A 17669-nucleotide genomic window follows, 5' to 3' on the forward strand; every position below is an offset into this window, starting at 1 on the left:
TTAATAAGAATGATTGAGGATTAAAAATTGAATTTGGACATTTATTGGGCTTTGAAACATTAAGCCGAAATCACTTAATTATGACTTAATTCAAAATTGGTTTAAAGCCTATGTTAAATAAATTCCTAAGAAATATTGATCTAGAGATAAAGCCATCGAAGCCCAATATGATATAAATAATTAAAGTGTCCAAATGAGCTCAAATTAGGATGTGCCATCAATCTCAAAAATCAATCGAAATCTATTTTTTTTGGATAAAATTAAATATCTACACCTACAATTATAAACTTATTTGCCATTGAAATGCTTATTATATTCTTATTTTGAATCATGATTTCTTAGCCTAAGTCTCATATCATCAAGTACATTGAGACTTGAAAAAATAATAATTTTTTTATATAAATATTCCCAACATAAAATGGTAGTCAACAAATTAAAACATTTATGATAAAAAGAACATGAGAAAAATCACAAACACTAACAATTAATTATTTTATCAAAAACTTAAAAAATGTCTCCAAGACCCTAACAATTAATTAAAGTTTGTGAGTCCAACTTAAAAAAATCATATGTTTTTAGAATACAAGATGTGTAAGATGAAATTTATGAGATAGGAGAACATTACCTCTCATTTTATTATAGATATTTCAACTTATTTTTTTCTTTTTTTTTCGGTATGATTAAATGCATGGGATTCGAATTTTAGATATCTTTTAAAATTATGATATGATTACCAAGAAATGGTATAAAATTGAATATCCAGTTTTCGTTTTTTAAAATTATGATATGATTATTGAGTTTGGATTATATAATGATAGTTAGCCATCTCTTATCTCAAAAATAAAAATCGAATTTAAAACTTTCAAATCAACAGTGGTTCAAAGCTACATCCCTCTTATTATAAGGATTGAATTTAGGAAGCCAATGAAGTGAATACAGTTTTTGAAGACGTTTTTCCCACCAAACACGAGTAAACCACGTTTTAATATGACAAGCACTTCACTCTCCATTTTCAAATTGATCCACCTAATCTCAATAGTTAACTTCTTGTTGTCAATTGCGATTTGATCTGATTCTGACGTCTTGTTTTAGTTAGGCTTAAATTTTATATAAAAAAGTCTTTGTTCTTAATTAAATTCATCATTTGAGCTTCTCTCTCCTATCATTGTACGTAACTTATTACACCCAATTAAGTTGTTCTTGAGATAAAAAAAAGTTTGCACCCTTAAGACAAAAATCCATGCAGCATGATTACATGATTAAATTTTTGCTTAATCATATTGTATGGCATGTTTGAATAACAGAAGTTAATGGTGCGTTTGGGTGTTTGTCCGCACCAAAACATCGGTAGGGTACTGAAGTTTCAAGAGTCTAGTGGTCAATGGAAATTTTAACTAGACCCTTTTACGCTCATTTTTTTTTTTCATTCTTATTACGTCCCTAATAATAAAAATATTATTTGTTATAAAATAATTTTAATAATTTAAAAAATATAACATATATAAATATATTTTATAAATATTATTATATATAAGTTTAGATTCAATATCTTTAATGGTTCTTTTTTTTTTTATTATATTTCATCGCATCACTTATTTTAATCTTATGATTATAGTAATTAATCTTACTAATATCGTTATTTTCAATTTCATTGAAACCAATCTCACCGTTGATTAAGATGATTTCTAAGAAAAAGTTGATGTCATAGTCTAATTTAATTGATTCATATTGATATTTTAAAAAGGTAGTATACAATAAATTTAAAATTAAAATTTTTAGCATTGACAATTTTTTCTGCATTTTTTAATTAAAAAATTAAGAAGTTCTCAAAACTTTTTTTTTTATCTTCGCTTGAACTTTTATTATATATGAATTTTCTGATATATCAAATTATTACCCTTCACATTAATTCTAATAAGTATTAGTACATATATCCTCAAGGTTCTATTTGAAAGAGTCAAACTCAGGATAATTAAGAGCTACTAATTCATATTCAACTTACATATAGAGCCTCCATGAAAGCTTGGGCAACAAGGTCTAAATATTACAGCTTTGATTAATTTCCGAAGATTCATTTTGTTCCAAACTAGACGATCAACATATCTTTCATTATATATATATATATATATATATATATATATATATGAATACGACATTAATTTTGAATGGATGAGCAGCTTGAATTATTGCAACAAATTAAAAGCCATGTCTACCTCACTCACACACAAAACAACAATTAGAAAAAGCTTAATCCAAAAAACCAAAAGCCAAGTCTACCTACTACAAGAATGATGAAAGAGGCTGACCAACGTTAATCAGATTCATTTATATGCCTTAATTCAAAGAGATATGTATTACTTTAGTGGGTCAGACATTTGTCAAAATGATAATCAAAGGTGCTTCGAAGATTAATTCAGAACAATTACAGATTAAGAGTAATTAAATTAATATATAGGTTTAGAAATTGGAAAGTCCATTAAAGATATTAATCTTATCTAAATCCAATAAAAAAATTGATTTTTTATCCAAATGAGAATATAAATAAGTATTAAATTTTAGAGTGGAGACTAAGATGATTATGGTTTTAAAATTTTATTGGGTACATTAATAGTGATGAATAATATAATATTTGACCTATATCCGTACCGTATATAATTTTTATATCTTTAGCAAATAAAATTTTAATTAATAACATAAAATTTTATTCTAGATTACTTAGATCTAATATATTTCTATTTAAAAATATATATTTATAAAAAAATTACATATATGTACAAGATTAAATTAAAAAATAAATAAATAATGGATTTTTTATATATTTTTTAAAGAGTTTCGGGTATAAGAATTTTCCTTACTCATTAATCTTCTGCAAAAATGTGAATTTAGATAAATTTAAAATATTTATTATATATAACTACGAAAATAAATATAATATAAAAATAAAGAATGAAAATAAAAAATGCTTTCTATACCCATATCTTACCCATTTTAACATCCCTAGAAACAACTGGACATAAATAATTTCTTTGATCAACAACCTAAAATAAAGAATTGAAATAAGGGAAAGACGTGTTAGTTTTTGCTAGGTAAAAAAAATTGTCTTAATGCTGAAGTCTAAAATCATGTTATAGTCATTTTTAGCGAGAGAAACCTTCTCATTTGTTAAGGGACCATGTTCTAGAAAGCCTAAACTCACCCTATAAAATGCTGCTTGAACCTGCTTGAATGATGTGAATCCTTGTAGCTGTTATCTCTATACGTGTTAGCCACATATATAGTGTTTAGAAATTTAATCCAATTTCCTCGTAAAAGTTCAAAGCTAAGCTCCTTAGAAAAGGTTAGTTGGTTTATTGGTTTTGAGAAGCAAAAAATTAAATGTGCATGCATGCATCAATTTTATAAATATCAATGATTTATAGATAAATTTTAAAGGAAGATTTTATTCAAGGCATTAGTGATTTTTACTAGAAAAATTTTTGACTGAATTTTTCCATTGGAAAAATAAAAACACTAAAAGTCTTTTGTCGATGATAAAAATCCAATTCACAACAATCCATCAGTATTCTACCAAAAATTCATCAGTACTGATTTATTTTGGCAATCGAAAATTTTCATAGCTAAAAACCTGTTTTCTTGTAGTTTATTAGTTAGGTTGTTGAGCTTTAATTTGTTGATGGATATTATGTTGCAAATACTATGCACATATTCCTTGCACGTTCATTTCCCTTCGTCCAAACTTTATGACTTGATAGCTGCAGGGTTGAGTTCATATATATTCATGCTTATTAAAATTTACTAACCGTAAAAATTTTGTGAATTTGCAGAAAAAGCAATCTGCTGAAGTAGTTGTTGGACTGAAGAAGATACTCATGTACATACTTTCCCTATCCAGTGTATATATAGTTCAATTTTAATTTGTTATGACCAATTTAATTAATTTTGTAGATTTTGCCAGGAAGATTTAAGGAGACTTTTTGGTATATTGAATCCAAAAAAGCCATGATTTTTTGGGACGACAGACTGTTCAAGCTTTAATAATCTTGCATTTCTTATCTTCATGTATCCCATATATTGTGAATATTGTGATGAAGATCGGTCAATTCTTGTCTATGTTGGTTGCAGTGAGGAAGAAGAGATGGATGAGCAGGTTCAAGGAAAAGATGAGAAGCTTATTTCCGAGCTCCAAGGGAGGCCTCTTTCTGCTGATCAAGATGCTCAAAGGCTTGAGGATGGCTTTCAGTTCTTCAAGAACAACTTATTTGAGTAAGATCATGTTGAACTTCGACTGTTAGAATATTGATCCTTGTCTCACTCTGTAGCATTCATTTTTTAAGCAATTAATGCTGTTGAAGCATTGACTTTTGGTCCAATTATACCTGTACAAAATATCCACCTGGCTAGATTCTTGTTTGGAGTGCCAATTTCATTTTTTTTCCTTTTGCAGCAAATGTCCAGAAATTTTCCATGAACTTGCAAATGGCCAGCACCCGAAGGTACCTTCACCTTCAATAACAATGGTTTCCAGCCTAGGAATTACGCGATGGAATTTCATGAAGTTCTTTAATTTCTGTAATTTAACAATGATTAATCAAGATGAATGTGCTAATCTGCTGTTAATTCATTGTTCAGTTTTTGGTCTTTGCATGCTCGGATTCCCGAGTCAGCCCCTCCATTATTTTGAATTTCAAGCTAGGCGAAGCCTTCGTTTCCCGCAATATTGCTAATATGGTTCCTCCATTTGACCAGGTTAATTCCCCAAACTTTTTAATTAATTTTTACCAAATTTATAAATCAAAGATATTATATCTCCCACTCAAAACCATCATTAAATTCTCATTTAAACAAATAAATCCCATTAATTAACAAAAGATAAATTATTGTTTATTGCTTATTGCACAGTTGAGACACACTGAAACTGGTGCGGTCATCGAGTATGCTGTTAAAGCTCTTGAGGTGAAATGTTTTATATTTATCTTCATATTAATCTTAGAGTTAAACTTTTACTATCATTTCTCTTTTACTTTGTCGCCTCTCCCCCAAGTTTTGTTCCTCATTTTACATGGTAGAGAAATAATGTGTAATAAAAGGAAGAAAACGATGTTTACAGGTAGAAAACATCCTCATCATTGGACATAGTCGTTGTGGTGGGATAAAGAGGCTTATGGAGCTTCCAGATGAACACTGCTCTCACAATCATACATAGTAAGGCTACGAACTCCACAGATAATTGTGAAAATCCCACCATTAATTTGTCAGATAAAAGATGAAGAATGTTTTCTCATCACTTGATCCATATTTGAATTGTGCAGTGACTTCATAGATGACTGGGTAAAAATTGGTTTGCCAGCAAAGAGAAAGGTCTTGGAAGAGGCTAACGATATGCCATTAGAAGAACAAACCAAGCGGTGTGAAAAGGTAAGCTAGCTGCCAGGCCCAACTTGTTTCGATAATCAAACATATGGGTATGTTCAAAGCAAACAGTAGTTCAACAGAAAACACATTCAGTGATTAATTGTGATTTATGATGATGCAGGAATCAGTGAACAACTCCATGGAAAATCTACTGACATATCCATATGTGAGAAATGCAGTGGAAAAGGGAATTATGACATTGAGGGGAGGCTACTATGACTTTGTAGAAGGAACTTTTAAACAATGGAAGATGGGGCCAAAACCATGCCACGAATAATAATGCCACTGCCTATCTAATAGTTTGAGTTTGAGCCACTGATGGAGGTCTCATCTATGAATTAATAATTAAGACGGAGCAGCTTACTCTGCATTGGTCCTTTAATTATGTATATGTAGCAGCTTGTTTCCTGTAAAATAATTTGTGTTCTTTTGAAATGCTACGCTTTATTTTCTTTCTTTTCTCTCCTACCTTTGTCTCTTTTCTTTTTCTTTTATTTTTGGTGTTTTTCAATTTGACATGGGAGTGCCAAAGGTCAAAAGCAAGACTATTGTTGGGCAACTGAAAAAATGTCATTGAAAAATTAAGCACCCAATTTCTAATTAAAAAAATTAAGTATTGAATCTTGACTATAAACATTGTTGGTTTGATAGTTGAAAATCCTTTGCTGAAATCCGTTAGTCTCTAAGGGAATCACAGACAATCCTCTCACACGTTTTTTAAGATTATAACCGGACAACTTATTTACCCTGTTGGATCCCTAAATACAACATGTGACCTATATATATATGTGTGTATATATATATATATATACACACACATATATATGTATATATATGTATATATATATACAACATGTGACCTATATATATATATTACAATTGTTTTTTAATTCTTAATCTACTCTTAACTCATAGTTTTTATCTACATAACTTGAAGATATTGCCTGTTTAAATTCTCTTCAATCCCCACCTTTTATCTTTCTAGAATTAATTTGCTCAAATGAAAATCTAAAAACTCTTAAAAAATTTTCTAATTTTCTCATAACGATTTTATAAGCACAAATCAACCAGCCTTAAGCTATGAATTTTTCATTTTTATTTTGGAAATTGCAGTTAAAAATTGTTGAGAATTAATTGTGGTCTATGGACATGGAAATGTGGATCATGGGTTTTGCAAGCTTTGGAGGTAATAGAGATTTTTAGTGTATGGATTTTGTGGATTTGGGTATTCTTTAACTCTTCTGCAAGATTACTTCTTCATCAACTGTTTTGGAAACTTAGTTGTAGGGAAAGAATCTTGATTTCATTTTATTTTAGATTTTTTTGTTGTCTTAGAATTTTAAGCGGTTGGACAAGTAAACAGTTATAAGATTGGAAATTTGTGGTTCATAATGGAGTTTTTTCTAAAACTAAAGTACTGGTAAATTTATTTACTTAACCAAGGTACTTTCAAACTTTATTCCAAAATAAAAGTATTTCAATTTAATTGGATTCGATGGCAGCATTTCATTTCATGTCAATATTTCTTTATTTCAATTGAGCAAAAACAATCTTTGTTCTACTTTTATTTAAAGAAATAAGATTAAAAGTACTCTTATTAAAGAAATAAAATTAAAAAGTACTTTCTTATAAGAAACAACTCGTTCATATTATTGTGTCTGTCATTCCCTTTGAAAATGATGGACCCTGAAGACAGTAAAACCCCTGATAGTTTATTGAAATTTAAATGCTAAATAGATTTTTTAAAATTTTTTTTTAGTATTTTACAATTGTGAAAGATAAAAAAGGAAATTAAGTAGTGAAAAAGAGAAGAATGTGAGGTTAATGTCATTAAATGAATTTTGTTTGCTTAAAAAAGATTGATGGAATAAATTAAGTAGCTTTTAATTATTAAATATTTTTAACAAATTTTCATTAAAAGGCTACAATTTAAGTGGTTTATCATGAAAATGAGCTGAAGCTTTGCTAATTTTTTGGTTTTTTCTAAATTTATTATATGTTATATTAGACTTCCTGGTTAAAGGTTTGAATTCTTTGGCATGTCGAACACACATGATATCCTTACTAGTAGCAGTCATAGTAATAATACTAGCATAAACTACAAGAAGTTGACAGGCTTAAGCAACGACATCTTAGGATCGTGGCCATTCGTGCTGCTTAAGCAAAACTCACCCATGTTATTTAACCATCAAAGTCTTCACCAAGCCTAAACTAACTATTTTCCTAAAGCCCGTCAAGTCTAAATTAAATGGCCCATATTCTCTATTTTAAGCCTTCATATTCCAAAATCCTCAACGTTGACATCGCATGCTACTTTTAACTTGATAAATATTGATAGTTTAAAATATGATATATCTCACATTGAATAAAAAAATTTAGTTATTGTTGAATAAAATTAATTCTTGTATTAATTTTATTTATATTTTAAATAATTATGTTTAAATAAAAATAATTATTATATGATAAATGATCACTATTTGAATATAAATAGATTATTATTCATAAACGTAATGATTATATAAAAAGTTAACTATTTGAATTGAAGTTTATATCTATTTATTTTTTATAAATAAGATTTTTAAGTATAATCATTTTTATTACTTCTGTTTGAAAAATTTTAAAGTTTTATTGTATCCTAGAAGTATAATTGCTTACAAAATAGTGTTATTCACACCTTGAAACTAAAATTATTTAATATTATTTCTTTTCTCTTATTTATTTTTCCTAATAATTTAAAGGCAATTATAAATAAATTTTTACATTTTGTATTTATGGAGATGCAAGGGAAAAAAAATTAGATATGCATTGGTGAATCTCCGAATTCTTAAAACACTATGACGGAGAGAAATAATTCTCTACCATAATGTTAGATAAGTTTTTCTTTAATTTTATTCAAAATTAGTATAAAATTTATTTTATATGTCATTCTAGTAAGGATATTAACTCAGTTTGATAGACATTTTTATTAAAGTGTATGCATGTTAATTATTATATCTACTTGAGATAAGTTTATTTGTTTTTTTAATGTAATCATTTTTTCCATATTCAATGAAATAGGCTTGAAATTGGGTTAATTAAATATTTATTATGCTTTAATGGAATGATGTTGTCTTTAATTGCATATAGAATAGATAGATTTGTTATTTTCATTCCATAATTTTCATGGAAACCCATTGCCAAATGATAAAAGAAATGTTAATGAAAGTATGTATGTGGAGTAGATGATTAAAACTTATAAATTGAATCTTTTTAGAGTACTAATCAACAAATTTATTGATATATGCAAGAAACACAATTTTACTGTAAGATATCATGGCATGAAAATTGAAATACCTTTATATTTGGATAATAGGTGATTTCAATATTTATTTAATTTTAGTAATGGCCATGATATGTATATTGTGAAGTGCATAAATTTATTTTCATTTATTGTATACATCTTCAATTTTGAGTTTGCGAAAGTAATCATTGGAACATGGGATTAGTATTGACTTAATAATTGATTATCGTTACCTGGGATTATTATTAAATTAATAATAGTAATCATTTTGATTATTCATGGTGTCATAATGTGTATAGTCCTAGAACTAATCCAATAAATACAAAATATAGAGTCACCATCAATCTTTTTTAACTAGATGTGATCGGTCATCTAAGTGAATTTATTATTTCTAATGAGGTCCTAAGCTTGACTAAGGGTCCCTAAAAGGAATAAGTTTTGGTATTTTCAACAGAGTTGAGTTTGAGAGTTTGGTTACATATAAGGAAGGTTATAACACTCCTACAATACTCACAAATTGGTACCAATTAATCTTAAATTATTTTTTAGCCATAATTCAATGGTCTCTTATTCCTAATTCATTTTTATTAATTTATCTATTTTTTAAGTATTTTAATATCGGACATATTTTTTTTGATTTTCTCCAATATTTTGGTCGATCCCCTAAAAATATTTTTCACCTCAAGAGTATTCAAGTAACACGCTCGTTTCCTTGTAGAGGCTTTGTTGTCGGATTTATTAAATATTTTATGAAAGATATACTTAGTGAAACACACAATTTAATACAATTTAATAGAATATACAAATCAATAAAATACAATAATCATAATTACAATTAATCAATCATAAAATCATCACAATTTATTCCCAATTTTAATTTTTCAAATTAGAAATAAATATAATTTTTTATATTGAGATCAATTTCTAAATTCTCTAATGCTTTGATCGAATTTAGAAAAGGTCCCATCACCTAGAAAATTTAAAGAAAATTACATGCCCATAACTCTCTTAAAATTTCATCATTGGATGAAATTTTATTTATCCCTAATTATTTTATTTTATTTGACCAAGTAAAAATTTTATGAATATTAAATAATAAATTAATCAAAATATAAATAAAAGAATAAAAAAAATAATAAAATCAAATCAAATAAAAAAATCAAAGAAAATAAAAAAATGATTTCATGCCAAACGAGTCGGGTTGTACCTAGGTAGGTGTGTTGCTCACAGTTGGGTTAGGTGTGGGTTGCAAAATTTTTTTAAGATTGAAATGGTGCCATTTATGAAAGGTATAAAAGGCTAAAATATTTTTTTTCCTCACTTTTCCTATTTAACTTTCTCCTTCTTCAACCAAAATTCTCTAGCTTCTCTCTAAATAGGTGACTGCTGGCTGGATGTTCAACGCAAACCTAGATCACAATGGAATAACATAGATTCTGGCAAGAAGTTGCTAGGAAATTGATCGAAAAATTCAACCAACCTAGAAAATTCCCAAAATTTTCCAAAAACCATGAAACAAAAAAAGCCAAAATTGAACTTTTTTTCGTTTTCCTGAATTCTAAACCCTCTTAATTCCTAATTAATCCTATAGTCTAATCAACTACTTTTCTAAAAAATTAACAAGAAAACAATACTATCCAAATTTTCTTATAATTTTTGCTTTCTTCTTGCCAACTTTCGTGTTGACTAATTTTTTTTCTTTGCCTATTTTTTTATATTGTTTCTGCCTATTGTTTGATCTTTTCTCATTGATCATAATTGGGTCTTTTTATAGACTTGTAATCCTAATTGCAATAGGAAAAGGTTTTTTTTCTAAGTTTGAATCTCCTTATCATATTCATATTTAGATTTTTAATTCAAATCCACCTCTTAAAACCAATACTCTTTTACAATCATTTTTCAATTATAACACTTTCAATTTAATAACCCAATTAGAATTAAACCTTCTTCAAATTTCAATAAAACATTTCTTTCCTTTTTTTTTTTATTTAACAAAAAACCTAACCAAATAATAATTATATTACAAAATTAACCCTAGACAAAATTGGGTGTCTATACATGGTATGATTAATCACTTAATGATTATGGAATATTATTGAAAAAGCATTGCACTTGAAAAGGTTAAACTATTAACCATAAAATATATATTTATGTGCAAAATGCAATTATGTTCCAAAAGTAAAGATGTGTGTTAAATTTCAATTTATAATATCATTGGGAACATATGCATGATTTGCCATATATTAAGAAGATGAAAATAGATGATTGTTTGAATGGAAACTCAAATGATCGTATTAGCATATATGGCATCTATATGCATAACATTGGAAATAAAAGTGTATAAGTCTTTGTGGTACATGAGTTCTTATAATTTCATGGTAAGGGTATCGATAAGAGCTTATATATGCACCATTAATATATGAACTTGATAATAATGATGGTTTTCAATAACTTCAATCTTGGAATTGATCACTAAATGAGTTATTCAAGGAGAATAAGGTATGACTCTTAAATGAATAGTGCTTTTGATAAGTTTGAAAATGATTTATTTGTATATAATACACAAATAATTTTTTTCAGTGGTCTTTGCGTAAAAGTGATATTTTTTAAAATTTTATTTAATAATAATCATGGCTTGCATAAAAGGATTAGATCTCATGATTTATTAAAAGTTTTGAGATATAGTGAAAGTATAAAATTATATTCATTTTGGAAGCCATGAGTGATTTAAAAATTTTATGAAAAAAAAAATAGCAAGATGAACGCTATTTGACCCATTTGGGTGTTGGATATGGTTTTGCTCATGATAAAATTATGGTTAATAGTGTCCATAATGAAATAGATTTGTAAATTTTTATGAGTTGGCATGAAAGTCTCAGAAAGAGACTTTAGAAAGCATGAGTTTACTAAAATAAAGAAAGAATAGAGTGTGATTATATTTGACATCATTCTTATTAATGTGTACTCCCATATTAAGTTTAACATTATAGGAAAAAAAACATTTTGTGGCTTTTTTTTTTGCGGCATTTACTTGTTTGATTTTAAAATTTAGCTGTGCTTTTGTAAAAAACGTTGCTAATTATCTATATAGTAGCATTTATGTTAAAAAACATCACTAAAAAACCTTCATTTTGTGGCGTTTTGTTATATAGTGCCGCCATATAATTGTAAAAATTTATTAAATACAAATATATAATTTTCTATAAAGGAAAAACGTGGTATGCTAAATTTTTTAATGACTTTTTTTTAACAAACACCGCTAATTTTTAAGATGTTTATAGATTTAGTGACATTTTTGTAGTAAATGCTGGCAAATTATTTTTAGTAACATAAAGCTTTGCTTTTTAAGTGTATTTAATGGTTTTTTTTAAAAGAAAACGGTATTAAATAGGATATTTAGTGGCGTTTTTGAAAAAGAAATGCCATTAAAATTTCTCCCAAATTCTTGAACCCCATTTTCTGCCAATTTTCTTTGTTTTTCCTACCATGTTCTACATCTTTTGCAGTTGATTCATTTCATTTTCAACCTAATTCCTCTTATTTTTTGATGGATTTTGTCTCTATTTACGGCCTTGGTTTTCTTGTTTTTTTTTTGTGGATTTTCTTTCCACCTAAATTTCCTCTCAGTAGTGCTTGAGGCAAGGCTTGATTTGTTTCTGTAAAAAATCATTCCAAGATTATCTCCCTTCATTTCTCATCCTCTGTTATATCATATTCATTTTATATTACTACTATTCTTTTATTTAAAAAAAGAAGAAGAAGGAAACAGGTCATTCCCCATAACATTAAAGGAAACAGGTTTCTGTTTTTTAGATTTCTTTTTCTGTCAGACTCTCCCCTTATCCTTCCATTAATGCAGTAAATCTAGGGTTATTTCATGTTTTATTTTCTATATAGGTTTTCTTATTTGTTTGATCAGATGGATAATGTAACATAATTTGCCACACATTATCGTTGAACAGTTCAAGTTTGTAGTTCATAGAATTATAAGATAGAAAAAAGTATAATTTATCCAATTTCTGACCAAACTTGAAGGAGACATGAGCCTGTTTCCAAAGGATAGAAAACTTTTCTTTTGAAACTTAACAACCAAAAATGCAACATCAAATCATCTTGCTATGTAAGAATTGTGACTTTGGTTGTGGGATATTGTCACAGTTCAATGTCTAGGTTTTCAAATAAGAATCATTGTACCAAAGAGCTTGGTTAGCTGCCCAATGCAAGATTTTTTCAACATTTTCAATGGCTTTAAATTGAACTTTAGCTTGAGCTCTTCAACCTTCGTTCTTAGACTGCCCAACTCTTACTACTTTAACAGTTCTTTTCTCTGTATATTTTTTTGAAAACTCTGTCACTTCTACTTCAATCATAGTAGAAGCAAGCCTATAAGGCTTAATTTATTTATTGTCCTGCCCATTTCCCTCCCCAATCACTTTCACTTGCAGTTTCACAAACTAACATACAAAATGTTAATTTATTTATTCTATCAACTATGTGACTGATCACTATAACTAGATATGGTTTTAGGTTTTTACTGGAAAAATTAAGATGCTAAATATATATTCTAAGAAAAATTGTCATGTTGTCTCCAAATTACAAGTTGAATGGATTGCCAATTATTGTATTTTGTGTTAATGCAAAAATTATGAATTGATCTGCTATTTTACATGCAACATTAGAATGCATGCTTTAGAAATATCAATCCCTTGAAAAGGAAGTTAGGGGATGGTAAGTGATTAGAATCAAAATATATTTAAGTATAAAAATGATCAAGGAGGGATTGCTATCAATTACTATTTGTGAGCATCAAATAAGGGCACATCAGATTGATGCTAAAATGAATGCCTGTCTAAGTGATTAAATGAATTCACAATTGATTAAGGGAAATAATCTTTGTTTTCATCCCATGCCTCATTTGTTACGAGTGATTTATTGTAGATATATAACATAATATATGAGCCAACTGATTTTTTTATTTGAAATAGTTTTAACATTATATGTTGAAAAAGAATAGTTTAGTTAGTTCACTCTTTTTTATATCATAGTAAAAATTGTGTTACTATATGTGATCTACTATATATATATATATATCAAGCATCAATGTTTTAATCAAATACTAATAAAATTAAATCTTAGCATTTTTATGTACCAAAAGGAAAATAAAAATCTTAGCACTATCATTTTGTAAGGTTTATACTTTAAACACAACCTTACTAAATATATATAATCAAATATTTGAAAAATTAATGTTGTAACTTCCTTAATAATTTAAATATTAGCTCTTTCAGTCAGTCCAAAGAGTCGATCAAAATTCAACTATGGCTCAAAGATATTGTTAAGGTGGTTCATTTCACCCTATTGTTAAGGATGGTAAAGATAGAGGTGTTTTAAACAACTATTTGTCGAATGCTTTTTTGCCAATTTTTTTTTTAGCTTTTGTTTGACTATTTGTTTTCAATTTTTTTCTTATTTTGTATATTAATCTGTAAAAATACTAATATATTTCTTTTTTTTTTCTTTATTTTTAGTTTTAGATTAAGGCTTGCTCGTAATCATTTGCTTAATTTCTATTAATTGTGTCTTTGGCCACTAGTGTTTTGAATTTGTGAAGGTATTTCTCTTTTCAACAAATAATCATCTTTGATTAATTCAAGTAACTTGTTAGGAGATCTAAGTTTGTTACTAATTTAAGTGTAATATTTAATCTAATTAAGTGTGTTAGAGTTTGTTTTCATATAATTAGTTATATAATTTTGGTTTGATAATGTAGCAAGTACTAAACGGATAAGAGTTGAATGCAAAAGTCAAGATTAAGTCAAGAGTATCGAGAATGAGTGGAAAATTTTCTTAATTTTGCATTTAATAATGTAAGTGAAGATAATATGATATTATACCCATGTTTGAGGTGTGCTAATATTGATGACAAATTTGTGAAGTTGTTTTAAAAAATTTAGTTTGTATTGAATTTATCTCATGATATGTTAATTGATATTTTCATAGAGAGTCTATACGGTCAAGGTCAGTAAGTAGAGTTATTTCAACTTTAAGGGCTCTCCAATATCAACATGATTCTATTAGACAACATGACATAGAAGGTATGTCGCGGGATGTTTTCAACATTTATAACCAATATTTTCATAATCTTTCTCCTCGAAATAATGGATTTAATGAGTCAAATGTTAAAATGAATGATTTCGGTAAACATAGGATAGGTGTAAGTGACCAATAACCTAGTGGAGAAGCATTAAAGTTTTATAAATTGCTTAAGGATATAAATGAAAAACTTTACGAGAGATTTAAGCATTCAAGATTATCTTTCTGTATACATCTTTTTCATTTGAAATGCTTATATGATTGGAAGAAATGTTTTTCTTTACAGAAACCTTAAATCTTGTAAAGATTCAAAAAAGATGATCAATGAGTTTTATAGTTATCCTAATGATTGCACGTTATATTGGAATGATAGAACAAACCAACAATCTTGTTATGTGTGTGGTAATTCTTGTTAGTTGAACACAAATCTTGAAAAAATGTTGAATGAAGATGATGATGAAATTTATGTTAAAAAAAGCTTGTAAAAGTTTTACGATATTTTTCATTAATACCGAGACTTTAACGACTCTTTCTATCTTTCAAAACTATAAATTCTATGAGATGGCATCATAATGAGTGAATAGATGATGGATCATTGAGTGAACAGATGATGGATCATTGAGGCATCTTGCTGATTCTTTGTCATGAAAATCATTTTACTCTAGGTTTTTAAACTTTGGTTTTGATCCTCAAAATGTTATGCTTGGACTAGCATCTGACGGATTCAATCCATTCAAAGTAATGAGTATTTCTTATAGTACTTGACTAGTTGTATTGATTCCTTACAATTTACCAATATGGATTGCCATGAAACAACAATTATTTTTTTGTCTATGATAACTCCTAGGGAAAAAGGTCCAGGAAATGATATAGACATCTATTAACAGCATTTGATTGAAGAGTTAAAGCAATTATGAAAAAGAGTTGAGACTTATGATGCCTAAAAAAAAAAAAACTTCAACATGTGTGCTGCCTTATTATGGACTATCAACAATTTTCTTGCTTATGCAAATTTATTTGGTTGGAGCACCAAAGGTCATTTTGCTTGTCCATGTTATGCTATGCAGACATGTTTGAAGTGGTTACATAATGGTAGGAAGTTTAGTTATATGGCACATCGTAGATGGTTAGAAGATAATCATTGATTTAGATTTCAAAAACATCTCTTTGATAAAACTGAAGAGTTAAAGAGAGTGCCATTACTAATTATTGGGTTTGATATCTTGTCAAAGTTAAAAGATATCAATTTCATTTATAGAAAAATGACTTAATCAAGAAAAATAGTGAGAGAGATCTTTGAAGGCATCTAGCTTTTTATTCCTTAAGTTAGTGATGCTGATACTCAAGTTGATAATGTTGATATTCAAAGTGATGAGGAGGAAGATGAAAAAAATGACCCTAATGAGTCAAAGTTATAGAAAAAAAACATCTTTTTTTACTTAACTTATTAGAGATATAATTTACTATATCATAACCTTGATATGATGCATATAGAGAAGAATGTTTGAGAAAATTTTATCAAGATAATACTCAATGTGAATAGAAGATCAATGGATGACTTAAAGAGTTGGCTTGATTTAGTTGACATGAGGATTCGCCTTGACCTTTATTTGAAGTTGCTTCTTAATAGCAAATCTTGATTGCTTCTTGCTTGTTTTAAGATGTCTAAAAGTGAAAAAGATGTGTTTTGCAAGGTGTTGAAAAATGTAAAAGTCTTGGATGGCTATGCGTCAAATATATCAAGATTTGTAAATTTGAAAGAACAAAAATTTTCTTCATTGAAGTCACATAATTACCACATCTTGATGTAGGACTTACTTCCCCTTGCTTTAGTTCATCAATGTCAAAAAAAGTCACTTCAGTTGTAATGAATTAAGTAACATATTTAAAGCTTTCTGTGGGGAAGTTTTGAATGTGGAGAGCTTGGCAAACTTCAAGATCGAGCCATGATTATTTTATGCAATTTAGAGAAGATTTTTCCTTCAAACTTCTTCACTATTATGATGCATTTGGTTATCCACCTTCCATATGAAGCAAAAGTCAGTGGACCAGTTAATTATTGATGGATGTATCCTATCAAAATGTATTATTTGTTAATAAGTTGTTAGCATTTATGATACCATTCTAATTAAAAAGGTCTATGACAAATGTTTTATGCTTTAGGTTTTTAAGGAGGTTAAAGTCTTATTATTGCAACAAATGCTATCCAAAAGATTTTATTGCTGAAGGATATTTAGCAAATGAGTGTATGAAATTTTGTTCTCGGTATTTGAAAGATGTTGAAACAAGATTTAATAGACCATAAAAAAATCTTTATGTATAGCATATTGATTTTGCCTACACTTATCTTTTTGAAAGTTTTTGACAACTAATAGGCAAAGCTGAAAATGGTGGAGTCAGATGATAAATCTTGGGTACAGACACATTGATATGTTCTTTTTCATCATGACTCAATTGAATCATTTCGCACATAAGTTATTTGTTATAGGAAATCATTCATTCCATTAACCATAATTTATAAACTTTGTTTTTACTGTTAATACTTTAATTTGATGCATGTAGTGAGTATAGAAACAATTTGAGAGCTCATATACATTATTGACGATCAAACATTTGAGGCTTGATAAGTTGTTCACCGAAAATTTTCATGAATGGTTAGGAAAAATTGTAAGTAATACCATATTTTCCATTTTAAGAATTGTATATAAAATGCTTAGGGTATAAATAAATGTTTTATAATATATATTTTATTTCATCTTTATAGGTTTGGAGTGAAAGGCTTGTTAGTGAAAAGGTTAAGTATCTTTCACAAGTTTCAAATAGGATTATGAAACCATACAAAGGGTTCATTATCAATGGATTTAGATTTCACACTAAATCTCAT

The 17669-nt window shown here is 27.8% G+C and overlaps 1 protein-coding gene across 2 annotated transcripts; it reads left to right on the top strand.

Moving 5' to 3' along the window:
* The first annotated feature begins 3216 nt into the window (after positions 1–3216).
* Positions 3217–5873, top strand: LOC111290418 (carbonic anhydrase 2-like). 2 transcript variants are annotated; one of them, XM_022881718.2, is made up of 10 exons: positions 3217–3337; positions 3825–3871; positions 3946–3977; positions 4123–4263; positions 4445–4493; positions 4630–4746; positions 4900–4953; positions 5108–5202; positions 5310–5415; positions 5534–5873. In XM_022881718.2, exons 4-10 carry the CDS (start codon positions 4136–4138, stop codon positions 5687–5689), a joined length of 705 nt encoding a protein of 234 aa, XP_022737453.2. In that variant the 5' UTR covers positions 3217–3337; positions 3825–3871; positions 3946–3977; positions 4123–4135; the 3' UTR covers positions 5690–5873. The 2 variants fall into 2 exon arrangements, with proteins under 2 accessions (XP_022737453.2, XP_022737454.2); XM_022881719.2 differs by lacking the exon at positions 3946–3977.
* Positions 5874–17669: the final 11796 nt, after the last annotated feature.

This window comes from Durio zibethinus, chromosome 11, assembly GCF_047325235.1.
Source record: "Durio zibethinus cultivar Kanyao isolate XHJ-2024 chromosome 11, ASM4732523v1, whole genome shotgun sequence".
NCBI classification, from domain to species: Eukaryota; Viridiplantae; Streptophyta; class Magnoliopsida; order Malvales; family Malvaceae; genus Durio; species Durio zibethinus.

Excerpts from the sequence above, each read along its gene's own strand:
- LOC111290418 (XM_022881718.2), top strand. The coding sequence starts at position 4,136 with ATGGATGAGCAGGTTCAAGGAAAAGATGAGAAGCTTATTTCCGAGCTC. Across the intron at positions 4,954-5,107 it reads ATGCTGTTAAAGCTCTTGAG|GTAGAAAACATCCTCATCAT; the intron begins GTGAAATGTTTT and ends CGATGTTTACAG. Across the intron at positions 5,203-5,309 it reads TGCTCTCACAATCATACATA|TGACTTCATAGATGACTGGG; the intron begins GTAAGGCTACGA and ends TGAATTGTGCAG.